The 13,057-nt window shown below is 35.2% G+C and overlaps 1 protein-coding gene across 10 annotated transcripts in view; it reads left to right on the top strand.

Annotated features, from left to right (window-relative positions):
* The window catches only part of CDKL5 (cyclin dependent kinase like 5), a 135,602-nt gene that overhangs the window by 108,996 nt on the left and 13,549 nt on the right, over nucleotides 1–13,057 (top strand). For 6 of the 10 annotated variants that reach the window (XM_080576436.1, XM_080576429.1, XM_080576432.1 and 3 more), the window contains 4 exons: nucleotides 2,032–2,133; nucleotides 2,401–2,506; nucleotides 4,401–4,524; nucleotides 12,477–12,579. In XM_080576436.1, the coding sequence (XP_080432562.1) occupies nucleotides 2,032–2,133; nucleotides 2,401–2,506; nucleotides 4,401–4,524; nucleotides 12,477–12,579 (435 nt within the window). Of the gene's footprint in view, nucleotides 1–2,031; nucleotides 2,134–2,400; nucleotides 2,507–4,400; nucleotides 4,525–5,495; nucleotides 12,580–13,057 lie in introns of those variants that run through there. The other 4 variants (XM_080576437.1, XM_080576435.1, XM_080576434.1 and 1 more) reach the window with 3 other exon arrangements.

The following is a 13,057-nucleotide window of genomic DNA, read 5'->3' as shown; positions in this document are numbered from 1 at the left end:
TGGGTGGCTCTTCAGTAAGAAAAAAAAACATAAAACATTTTTTCTTCTAGTATTTATTTATTTAAAAGCACATTAAATAATTATAATTACAATATATTATTTTTGTACTTACCACATCTTCTCCATTCAGGATTATGTGTATTCATTATAAGCAGAGAAAAAAATCTCATAAGAATAGGAGAAATACAATCTAATTTAAAGAACAATAGCTACTTAGAAAGGATTACAGCTCCGTTTCAAAATGAGATTTTATTTTTTCTTTGTGGAGTCATTTTGTTCTCTCTCCTATTTCAGTTATAAGTTAAATGTTACTTATTCTTCAAGATGTAACTGTAGGAGGGCAGTAAAACCAGTAGTTGACTTTTTTGATAAAAGCTCATGCTGCTTTGTATTCTTGAGAGTATCAGAATCTTTTTCTGAAATATGTAGTGGATATTAAATTGATAAATAATTTTAATTTTATTTCATATTATCAGATCATTCTTTGTCTTTTGACAGCTGGCTGATAAACTTTTATTTTGATTAGAAAAATCAATGTACATCCTAATGCTTATGGTTTTGTTCATTTTGGTTTACTTTGCAATGCCTAATCATTTGTAAAGAATTCATCTTTATCTTTTATGGTCAGTGTTTGTAATCTGAAGCCTTTAATTCATTGTTTTAAATTGGTATTTCAACCAGCAGAAGTCTGAAAGGAAAAATATTCTTCTGAAATGTATGGCAAGTCTATAAATTCACACCTATATTTTTTCATTTTCACTAGTTTGAATATTAAATTAACAATATTCATATGCCTTATGAAGGAATTTACACAAAAATCGTTCTTTGAGTCTTTTTTTTTTTTTGCCACATTCTGTATTACAAATGAGAAAATGTCACTTTCTTCAGCCTTAATGAACTTAAAATTCGGGAATAATATAAATGCTCTCAAAGAACCTTTATTATTTTCCTATAAAATTTTTCCATTCAGTTCTTCTGGTTCTCTCTACTACTGTTCTCTCTCTCTGTGCTCACATTTCGTGACATTTCTTCGCTTCCCTGTTCCTAGTTTCTCTTAGCCACCACTAGGTCATTTTAAAGAAAAACATCCTTTGTTTGGCCGGTTTTAAATCTTCCTTTAAAAAACAAACAAACAAAAAAAAAAACACAAAAACTTGCCTTCAGTGTTAGGTTGGGTGCTTTTCGAGTCTTAGTTACAACACTGTTCATTTAAGGGTTCTTTTATTTTTAAGTTAAATGTACACAAAAGGAGGTAAGGAAAAGAAATCAAGTAGAAGTTGCTATTACTGTCTCATATTTATAACTTAACTGCTGCAAAACAAGACATATCTTACACAAGCAGTAACTTAATCAAACGTATCAACCTCTTGCAAATTTTAAGGAACCAATCTGTGATTTTAGAGCATTGCTTTAGTTGGATTTCTCATCTTGACAAAGTTTCAAGCATTTTTTTGTCTTTGGCAGTGAGACCAGATCTTTATTAATGAAAGGCAAAATTGATTTTGCAAATCACTCATACTGAATTGAAATTCCAATTTTTAATTCTGGTTTGTTGTCTTTTTAAAGTCTCATCCTTCTCATTCTAGATTTAAATTCATACAGGGGTCTCAGTACAGTTTCCTGTGGGGTCTTAGAACGTTGAATTTTATCTGGTCCCTGCTGCAGAAAGAATTGCAGCATTTGGTTTATTTAAGAGTCATGTTAAGTTATATTTGGTTGCAAATTCCATGCATATGAATATTTCTGAGGGTGTACTTAAATTTTTATTAAAGTACCTTCCAAGAAGCATTTTCTTCAGGAAAACAGTCTAAATTAGAGATGATTAAACTCTTTTTGCTAGGTCTGACTTACCTATTTAGTTTATAAATCTCTTAGTTCCGGGACTACCTCTTATTTTGTGTCCAGTAGACTTTGTGACTGTTGGTACCTCTAGGTACTACTGTATATCAGCTGATAAGAGATAGTGCTTTGGTGTTGCAATAATCACAAATTATATGCATGTCCTGTTTACTTTTTAAAATTTGCCATTAGCAGAGTGACCAGATTCCATCAGAAACAAATTTAACAAGACCTCCAGTAAAAGATTCCTCCAGAGATGTTACAGCTGCATTTCATTCACGGCGAAAATCTGAGGTCCGCATCATGCTGAAGTATTTAAAATTACAATTAAGAGGCAAAATTTGTTAATGCCATTTTTGTCATTTTGGAAAAATTGAACAAACAGCTAAAAAATAATTACTGATTACGGGGTCTGTGATTTGAGGCTGGCAGTTATTAATGACATGAAAGGGAAATTGTGTGTAGTGAAGTTGAGAGTTTATTGCTTACTGTGTTGGTTTAAACCCCTAGAAATCACTTTATAGTCTTTCATTTTAAATAGTTGACTGTTCTTTTGTTTAGGGTGGAGCATATCATGATCCACACACAGAAGATGGAGCATCTACTAAAGAAAATAGAATTCTGTATAATGACCCTGTTCCAAGAAGAGTTGGCAGCTTTTACAGAGGTAATTTTATGGTGTATCTTTAAAATTTAAACAAGAATTTTAACATGGAATATAAATGAGGTAGTAAAAAAGCGTACAGGGAACTAATGTGAACAACTTAAAAAAAAAAAAATGGAAAAAGAATGTTTACCACATTTTCAGATACTAGGTTGACCTGCTAAGTTGTATGTAGTAACTGTGTTTGTATTCTACTTTTGCAAAAAGTATTTTTGCATATTTGCAAATGATAACTTATATTGAATGAAAAACAATCATCAGTGTAGTTCCTTACAAGTAAAAGGACATTTATATAATCCCAGGAATGTGCGTGTGTGTGTATATGTATATATGTATATGTGTATGTGTATATATATATATATACACATATATATATATATATATGTATGTGTGTGCATATGCTTATGTATGTATACACAAATAGATACTGTTCTAGTATGGTACAGAAAACATGGTGATTTGTGAGCAGATGTCTCATGGCTAAACCTGGGTAATCCTTTTGAAAAGGACAAGGATGATAAGCTAATTACTGTTCCACAAGTGCTAGGAAGCTTGTGGGGTTCCCCTGAACCTTAAGAAGTCACAATCAGCTAAAATTTGATTATGAGTCACCTAATAACCTTAAGTAGAGTCACCAGTCTCCCTCTGATCCTCTTCAGGTTGATCAGTTGGCTGATGACCTGATTTAGACATGTTCAAATCTGTCATCCCTTGCAGGTGTCCCATTGCAATATACAAGCTTTAACGTTGTGCTAAAATTTTAATTGTTGGAGCAATGCTGTTGAGTTTAAAGTTTTACAGTGTAACAGAGAATCCTTGAAGAATCCTTAATCCTGAATTGCTTTTATTAATCTTTAAAACACTCTTAAAACTGGGCACTGTGAAAGAGAGGCACCAAGGAAGAATGACCTTCCGTAACTCATGTGCTAATGAAACTATAGGTCTGGGGTTGTATTCAGTACTTTATTATAAAGTAGAGGTTTCTTCCTCTTTAACTACATCTATGAAACAACTTAATTTTAGTTCAAAGACTTAATACCACTTTTACAATGAAAAAATTATATTCAAGTAATACATTAATAATAGTATATGTAAAAGCTATTGAAAGAAAAAGTTGCCATGAAAAAGCAAATTCATATATATTCAGTTCTTAAGTATTGACTTCACACAGACGTTATTGGCATGTGCTTTTGTACTATAGCTTGAAAAAAACTTTCCAGTTCAATTTTGATTGATAGTCTAGTGTGATCCTGAAATAATGCTGCAGCAAGTGTCTGATGAATTTTTAATCCAGTGCATATATTTCTGGTGATATTCGTACTTCTGATAACATTTTGTATGTAGGTATGTAGAACCTATTTTTGAAAATACAGTATGATTCTTTTGAAAACATATTGTATCTGATTTTGATCCTTTTATTTTTAACAAGTAATCCCTTACTCTTAGTTACATCAAAACACAAAGTAATTTTTTTCAGGGTGGGTATTAACCTTTTTTTTTTTTTAAGTCCTGAGTGAAGATGAATTGTAAACTGTATTATTTCATGTCTGTAATAACAATATTCCAACCTTATATTCTGTTTCTTATTTTTAACTATCAGTTGCACTTGTGGGCCCTTATAGATAGAGGTGTTGTCAATATCCACGTTCTCAATATCCAACAGCATCTTACCCCAGTTCTGATGATGCCATCATTTTACAATATTATCTTGGAAGTATTAGAAAGCAAGGGCTTACCAAGCTGTACAAAAGCACAAACTACTTTTTTTTTTTTTTGGTCATACAACTGTCTCTTCATTCTTTGGTTTCTATAAAAGAGGTAGAGAGGAAGCAGACGACTCAAAAGATGTGATTTTTGGCAGAGCTCAGTATACAGTGTTTGCTGTTTCTCTGTTCAGTTCCATCTCCACGTCCAGAGAGTACATACATAGAAAACAATGTGTCAAACAGAGCCTCTGTATTACCAGCAGACAGCAGCACGGTGGCAAACCACTCAAAGAGACAAACCACCTTTGATACCTGGTGAGTTGTTATTTATACAGATGTGTAGAGAATGGCAGGAAAAAAGGGGGGGGATTTAAGAGAAGAAGAAAAAAAATTTTTGCAAAATTTGCGATTATCTGTACATGCTTAATTGCTTCCTCTGACTATATTGACATAGCATTGCATGTTTGCAGTCCGCTTTTGAGCAACAAGAAGTACTTCATCACACCATCACATTGATTGCATTAAAAACTGTACACTTTTGTCCGGTCTTCCCTGATTCTTTTTTCTACTATCAGTCTTTGGTTAAAGATGACAGAAAGTGCTTGTGTGCATATAGCAAGCCCATAGCTCCATTTGTGGATTCCAGAAGCATGAATTGTCAGAAAAATGTAAAAAGTTATCAAAATGCATGTTTCCATATATAAAATATGACTGTATTAATGAAGAATATAATATTCACCCTACAATGGGGACTGCTGCTCTGTTTGCTTACGCACCACAGAAGGAATTGAGTATATTCTATGGGAAAACGGACGAAGCAACATCTTAGTGGTGTATATCGATTTTAAAGGGTTTTAAAAAACATTGCATGACTCCATATAGAACATAGAATAATTAACTATAATTATGCTAGTAGAATGACAACATATGTGTAGCTTTGCAGGACTTAAAGGGGAAGTATCTTAATTTTGTTGCTATGAGAGCTGTACAGTTCTAAAATACTCTTAATGTTCTACTTTGATCACAATAAAGCACAGTGAATAAAAATAAGCAAATGGAGTTTCAAGGATTGTTGGGAGGAATGGACTTGTATGCATTCCCATGATTCAGCTGTACTTCGTACCACTATCTGAAACACTGCTCTTTGAAAGTGATAAAACTATGCTATTTAAAGAACTACTTCAGTGGTTTGTTGACATAATGTAATTTCGTATGAACAACCTATGAATTACCTGCTTAAAAAAGAAATGGAAAGGGGGAGGGACACAAACAACTGGTTATTTCAGCTTTTGTTCAGGTTATAAACCCAAGTCAGCAACAGAAGATGTTTACTCCAGAACACTTGTCTCCTGCTCTGATACACTAGAGTCTGCTTCCTGTCCTTCAGTAGCTCCGCCTACATCAGTTTAGTGGATGCTAGTTTTGGGAATCTCGTCACTTATGTAAAAAGGTGGTACTTATGTTGTAATTTGTGGCTAAAGAAGGTCTTTGTTTCCACTGTTGAACCTTCTTACATCTTTTGTTGTCCTTCATATCTGAATCTTTTTATCTGGCATATAACATAAGCTAACTGGAATCTTGTTTTGCTTTATATATCATTTGGCATTATATTACCTTTTATAATGTGGTTAATACAAAGGAATATGTAATGTTATTTTAACTCTGAACTGAAATGATAGTATATGTTGTTAGAGCTGGTTGGGAATTTTTTGGCAAATTATTTTTTTTCCTTACAATGCTAAATTACTAAAACCAAAACTTTTCAAAGGGACAGACTAATATCTACTCACCTTTTATTGGAAAGATTCTTCAGCTCCAGGGTAGAATTCACAGTCAAAACCAGAGAGATACTCAAAATAACAAATATTTGGGGGTCAGCATTATATTTTTTCATACAAGGAACTCAAGTGCACAGCCTTTGTTCTTCGTTATTTAAACCAGAGACTTGAACAGAGATCTTAGACCTAATAAGTGAAAGACTTGAACCAGAGGTTAGAGGTTATTTTGGAGCACATTCTCTGTTTTTACCCTCAATATATTCTCTCGAAGCTGTTTCATCTTGTTGAAATAATGAAAGGACCACAAGAGATGCTGAGTACAGCCTACTGAATAAGGCTCTAGATTAACTTTGAGACAGTTAGATTTAAGTCTTTGCTCCACTTACTATACTCAAATATTTCCATAAAGTGGAGCAGCTCCTTTGAGAGAAAAACCCACAGAAGAATAAGCATTTTGTCTTGTAAAATTGAAAGAATGGCAGTGCCCTCCACATCAAATTACCTGCTATTTTGGCATGCATTCCTCTTTCTCTTTGCTTTTCCAAGTCCCTATTTTCCTGAAATGTTTCCTGCCCAGCTCTACATGTTACTCTGTGCAAGTTGTCCTGGCAATGGTCTAATGTTGTTGCAAAATTGTTCTGTGCCATAAATGCAGATTCCTGAGTGATGCAGAGTCTGTTCCTCTACTTATTTTTCTGTATAGAAGTTGTGTAAATGCTTATGAAAATGTTGAAAGCTCTAATGGAATGTGATTCTGCTTACATCATCAATTTTATGATGAAATAAATATTTGATGTCTGATGGACATACATAACTGGTACATGACAATTCATCTCAAATTATGAGTGACATGTATTCCACCTGGACTTGCCACTACTGTAAAATATGGCTCCTCTCATACTATTGCTCTGTGTTGCCTTTCTTCTGTCAAAGATTCTGTGAATGTTTGCTAGACTGAATTGTCACAAATGTTCCCTTGTCTTTGTGTGCATTTCTTCACTCTGTCCTCACTGTCCTGCCTCTTTAAAATAAAGATGTTATAAACTCGACTTTTGTTATCAGGTTTTACTATTAAATTACTAGATCATTTCCGAACTTCAGATGACTTGATTTGAAAAAGGCAAATTTTCATCCTTCTAGAAAATCTTTGAATTTAATTTCCTGCGAGTGATCTTGAACTTGCTCAAATTTCCATCTTTAGATACAAGAATTTTATTCTCTCTCAACTTTTGTCTAAACCTGGGCAAAATTAGTAGGTAATATGCAAGATACCTAAACCTTGTTCTGCCAACGTACCAAATGCTGACCCGAGTTACCCTTAGGATTGCATTATTACAGTTCTAAGTATCTCCTTGGAATAAACTCCAACATGCAGAACTTCATCTTCCATCACATTGGAAGTGCTTCTTGTGTTGGTTGCTTACAAGATATGTGGGGAATTTTGGAAAGCTTGGACCCTTTAAGTCCATTAAAATGTATTCATTCTATGACAGCTACCATATGTTATACTTTCCTGAAAAAAATAAGGGGAAATACATACAATATTATTTTATATATAAACACACACACACACACTGTGACTCGAGAACAAAAAAAAACCCACACAACACAAACCACCGTACTCTTAGGAGTGTCAGAGGCTTACTGTTTTATCTATCTGCTGTTAGTTTTTAGGACTGTAAAACGATACAGTATGCTATGAACGTGACCCGACTGGCTTTAATTTTGCTGTTTCAATGTCAGTGTGACAATGCAGTCACACTGTAGTCCATGGAACAAGAAGGTTGCCAATACCTGAACAAGGTAGTTGAAAGCTTGTTCAGTTGTCTGCAGCCCAACTATTCCTGCACTGCAAATACGCTCCAGTTCATTTACAGATTTTTAGATTTTTTTCTAAAAATACCAATAGTCCAAATTTGTAGTTTGCAAGCTTAAAAAATCAGCTGTGTGTTGCACTGGTTGAGGCTTTAGGAATCTGCTTGGCATAGCCTGAAGATGTTCACCTTCCTAATGGTATTGCTCTCCCTCTGACGTTTCCTAGCCAAGACTCTTGCATATGCATTATCATCTCCTACGTTTGCTTTTTTCATCTGTATGGCTGCATCTGAGCCTCCCTGCCAATGCATGTAGGCTCTCTTCTAGTAAACAGCGAGTGCCTCTTCCCAGGCCCTTCTCCAGTCATCAGTGGGTTTTTTTGTACTAAAATTTGGTAGTGAAATATAATGTTATTTGCAAGGAATCCTTACAAAATTTATAGTCATCAATATTCGGTCCAAGAAATAAGCCTAGGAAAGTACAAGTTCATGAAGCCAACTAGTTCCAAATATTTGTTGTTTACTAATGTTGAATTATACTGGGGAGAGGAGGTGTAAAATGCTTGTGTGTATATATACGTATATATGTACACACACATACAAGTATGTATACTTTTTTTTAGTAAAGCTGTAGCCTTAAGTGATCTAGTGGTTATAGAGGCTTCTGTGTGGTATTCTGTATATAAGATGGTAGATGTGGGTTTCGTTCCAGTTAATAAATCCTACTTTTTCACGTGAAAAAAGGTTTTCAGCTCTTAGCAATGTTCTGATTTGATCTCTTGATTTTTCGGCTTTCAGTGCCAGGCTATTACACCAAGAAGTTTTTACTAAGGGCTTCAACTTGGAGGACTGATATTTTTATCTTAGGTAAACCATGTATTTGAGGTGCTTCACTGGTTTCAGACACTTTCTTGCCATTGTTTATGGTAACTGTATAACTGCCAAGGTGGTTGGATTTTTTTAATATTCATTAATATTTTGAAGAAAACTTCAGATATTTCAGTAACTTCTCCTTTAGTCCAAAATCTTACTTACGTAATTGTGAGCTGTGCTGTAAAGGGAGTAAGTAGTATGGTGGCAGCTAAAGAGGATTTCTAACTAGGCTATCTGCTGAAATTAGGGGTACTGAAGAGTAACTGAAGACCACAAGAAATTTCCAAAAAAGAAGCCATGTGCAGTATGAATGCATCTGTGGCAGCATGAATGCAGCATACTTCCTACTACCTTTTTTTTTTAAAGTAAATGCTGAAGCACAGCAGTTTGCTTGCCTCCATACATACGTGCAGCTACACATTGATGTATCTGCATGTGGTTGGATACCTTTCCTACCAGGGGGCAATAAATGCTAGTGATAGTCAAAGCATTTCTCTACTTTCTGTGTCTTTTTCCAAATGTCTCTGACCAGAATAACCAATATGATCTATATTATGTGTCCTAAGCATGCAAAAGGCACAAAAAAGAATAAAAGTAACGGAGAAGAGGAAATTCTGCCTTTAGTTTCTGATTGATGGTGAGTTCTGTCAGTGGGGGCTCTTCTCTAGGGTTAGTCTTACTTCCTAGTGAAAGACACACAGGCTCTGGTGTAACTGCTTGCTTTCAAAAGCTGAGGCTTTATGCAAAATACCAGGACTTGGCCGATACATTGTAAGAATTGCCGTGTGATTATACCATACAGATTTTTTCTGATAATCCTCATTTATTCCTGTACTGTCCATTGTCTGAAAACCATCTTTCAGGATGCCTAAAATATCCCGGTGTTTCATCTCGGCGATCAAAATGTTCTGCTCTATTTTTACTCAGCACAAAATCCTGGTGTTGAAACTTCCTGCTATAATGCTATATATGTTCACTCTCTTCACATAATGAGCATGTGTTTTGAAGCAGTTGCTTTTCAAGGTCAGTGCTTTTTCAGACAACTGTACTGCAATGTGAGTCATAGGAGTTAATGACATAAACCCGTCCATGTAAAACCACTGGCTTTTGGGTAGGCAGCAATTGGAAATGAGCAGAGTACTCAGCCCCTTACTTTTTTTTTCTTCTGGTCATTAGAGCTATAAAGAGGAAAATACAGAACAGAATTTCACTTCTGGCCTGTCCACTCACCTGCTGTGGGGAGCAGTTTTCTTGTCCCGGTTCACTGGGCTGAAGAAAAGAATTACACTTGAGTGAATCTGTCTAAAAGTGTGCAAAAATTGTCCCAAGTTTTATTCTAAAAAGTAAGTTCGCGTTTTAAAAATACAGCATCTCCATTGAGGAATCGGTGTTGGAGCAGAAAAGCCAGAGCAAGACGTTGACAAATTTTAAAGGACGGTGCAGACAAACCACGCTGGCACTTTATGATAAGAGTCTAGTTCTTCAGTGGGCAGCATAGTGTCTGGGTTGGTAATTCACACTGAGGCCGTGTTTTGGGGGTATGTTTGCAGATGAGGATGTGCAGTAGCTCCTCTGGGAAAAGGTTTGGGAGATTCTCAGCGCCTTTCACATGACTTTGAGAGTGCAAGCAGGATACTTGTTGTGCATGCTTTTCTCCGAGCTTTCTAACAAATTATGGAAGATGAAACTCCTAAAAATAATTCAGTAAATAATTCAGGAGTTGTTTTGTCTGTGTGAAGTCACTCTTGTGAGTTGACAGAATATGTAAAGCTGTCAGTAATGTTTACTTTTGGGCTCTGCTGTGATGCTTTAAGTGAATAATACAAGACTTACTGCTGTTATGCAATGGTACTAAATCCAAGGACATGACATAAGCAGGAATCTTTAGCAGTCCCGTATGTTTAAAATATGTGGTAGGAATCTAATATTTATACTAAACCAGAGATTTTTCCTATATCTACTTTCAGATTTCAAATTTTCACATTGTCTATATCATTGAACATCTGAATGTGTTTTCTGGATCTAGATTTAAGTTGAAAAAATCTAACTTAGGAAAATTCCCACCATCTCCTCTGCCTATAAATCTTTCCTCTAAGCACATTTCTCTTACTCAATTATTGTACCTTGTTACAGTGTTTAAATACTACATGCATTTAGTTAGAACCAGGTAGCATTCAGAGTTTGAGATGGTTTTGGGCAGAAATGGAGGAACTGTCCAAACCCCATTTCAGAGTGAAGATACTCATTAATAAGGGGGACAACTGTCGTCATTCCCACCTCAATAATGTGTTTCACATTTGCTTGGAAAAAAACGTCAGCTTGGCATGTAGTAGCAGCTGAATCACCAGTTTACAGCATAGCATTTTAAGCCAGATTTAGAACCCAAAGATAACCATAGCAGGCAGCAAAGTGTTGCTACATTACAGTTGCTCCAAGAAAAACAGCTTCTCTTTGACATCCAGAGCCCTTGGAACTGTGGCTGTCCCTCAGGTTTTCCAGCAAGACAATAGAATAATTTCATTTTTATTTTCATACAAATTAAGGCTAAAAAAACGGCAATTCGATGATCCAGTATGACTTCACAGATGTTAGTTGCCAGTAATTGTCATCCGTTCTCTGGGGTTGAAGCCCAGCAGTGTATCTGGCAGAAGCGTATGCAGTCCTGATTTGAAATGTCAAAGATGGCAAATCCACTCCTTCACTAAGGAGTTTCTTCTGGTGGTTAATGATTCTCATTGTTAAAATCAGTGCCCTATTTCTAATAAGACTTCTCTGGCCTAATCATCTACCTACTTGTTCTTGTTATGTCTTTGCCCTCTGCTTTAAAGGTCTGTAATTTCTTCCTGGATAAGTACCTGTGTGCCACAATCAAGGAAACTCTAAATGTTGGGGTTGGCTTGGCTGTATTTTTAACATTGTAGAGAGGTTGAAATCTCTGACTCTCTTAGTGTAGACCATTCTTTTTATCTCCGTGAAACTTCCCTTCAGCATTTCCAATTTTCAAAATAGCTTAAAGGGCACTAGAGCTGCATACATCTATGTCTCACCGATGTCCTACATAAGCCATCTTTTTGCTCTTTATCAGTACTTTACATCCTTAGTTTACTGTGTACACTTAAAGTAACATGTTGGTTATCAGCTGTAGTTAATTCTGCTGTAAACAAGATATGAGGGGGAAATAAATAAAATTCAATCTTCAGGGAAGTCAACTGTTCCACTTTCGGGTCATCTTCTTTTGCCAGCACTGTCTCGCGCATGCATAACAAACTAACTGAAGTTTTTAAGTTGAAATGGATCCCCAGCCTCCCTGATGATAAATTTGGAACCATGTCAGCAAAGGTCAGGAGTGTCAATTGAAATTGGTTCTGTCTGGCGAACTTTGCAACTCCCGGCTCTCCGGCAAGCAATGGATAAACTGGACCAGTGCTTTTGTACCTCCTCACCAGTTGTATGTTCTCTCAGATACAATTTTCATTTTTCTAAAAAAAAACTTGTGTGTGAATATTTTGGTTTGAGTATTAAATTCTGGCTTAAAAAAAACATGCATGCTTACCTTTTCCCTAAGTAACTACTCACTGGTTTGACTAATCATTTTACCCTAACACTTTGTTCCTCCTATCCCATTTAATAAGACTTATCTGTTATTTGTATAGTAACCATTGAAACAATGAATGTTTAAACATTAAGAATCTTTTTGCTTCAATCAATAATTTTCATTCTTTGGCATAAGGTCTCATTATTTCACAGAATTTGCATCATATCAAAATAAAATCTATCTTACAATACCTTATCTCATGTTTAGGAAAAGTCCTGAAAATCTTAACAGTCACTCTGAACAGCTCAAGGAGAAAGAAAAACAAGGGTTTTTCAGGGCAATAAAAAAGAAAAAGAAGAAATCTCAAACTGTAAGTATGCATTTATTTCTAAAAGAAAATACGTTTATCAGTTTTGAATGGTACTATTTTAAAATGCTAGACTAGTACAGTATGTTTATATTATTTGTGATCGTACCTGCATGTATCTATTTGTTCTTTTTCTGTTTTCACTATATGACAGTCAGATACACTTTCTGTGACTTTGTTTTCATTAAGATACTTCAACATCCAGTTTAAATGCAAGTTTTAAGCAGATGTTGTGGCAAATCCTTTTGCAGTATATGTTGATAGCGTTCAAAAAGTAGCAAATGCATTATTGTGTGTCCTTAGAGCTTGAATAATTTCAGATACCCATTAGGAGGAGATCAAACTGCTATAAAGGAGAATTCTTTAAGAACTTCTTGCCGTACCCTGTGACTGGAATAAAGATGATGTGCCTTAGCCATTTTCAATGTTTTATTTTTTGTTGGGGGAAGAGGTTGCGTCTGTTATTGTATTGTGTATGCCC

The sequence above is a fragment of the Anser brachyrhynchus genome (genome assembly GCF_964034855.1).
Source record: "Anser brachyrhynchus genome assembly, chromosome: 1".
Classification (NCBI taxonomy): Eukaryota; Metazoa; Chordata; class Aves; order Anseriformes; family Anatidae; genus Anser; species Anser brachyrhynchus.
Note: the sequence above shows the minus strand (reverse complement) of the source record. Positions and strands in the feature narration are given on the sequence as shown.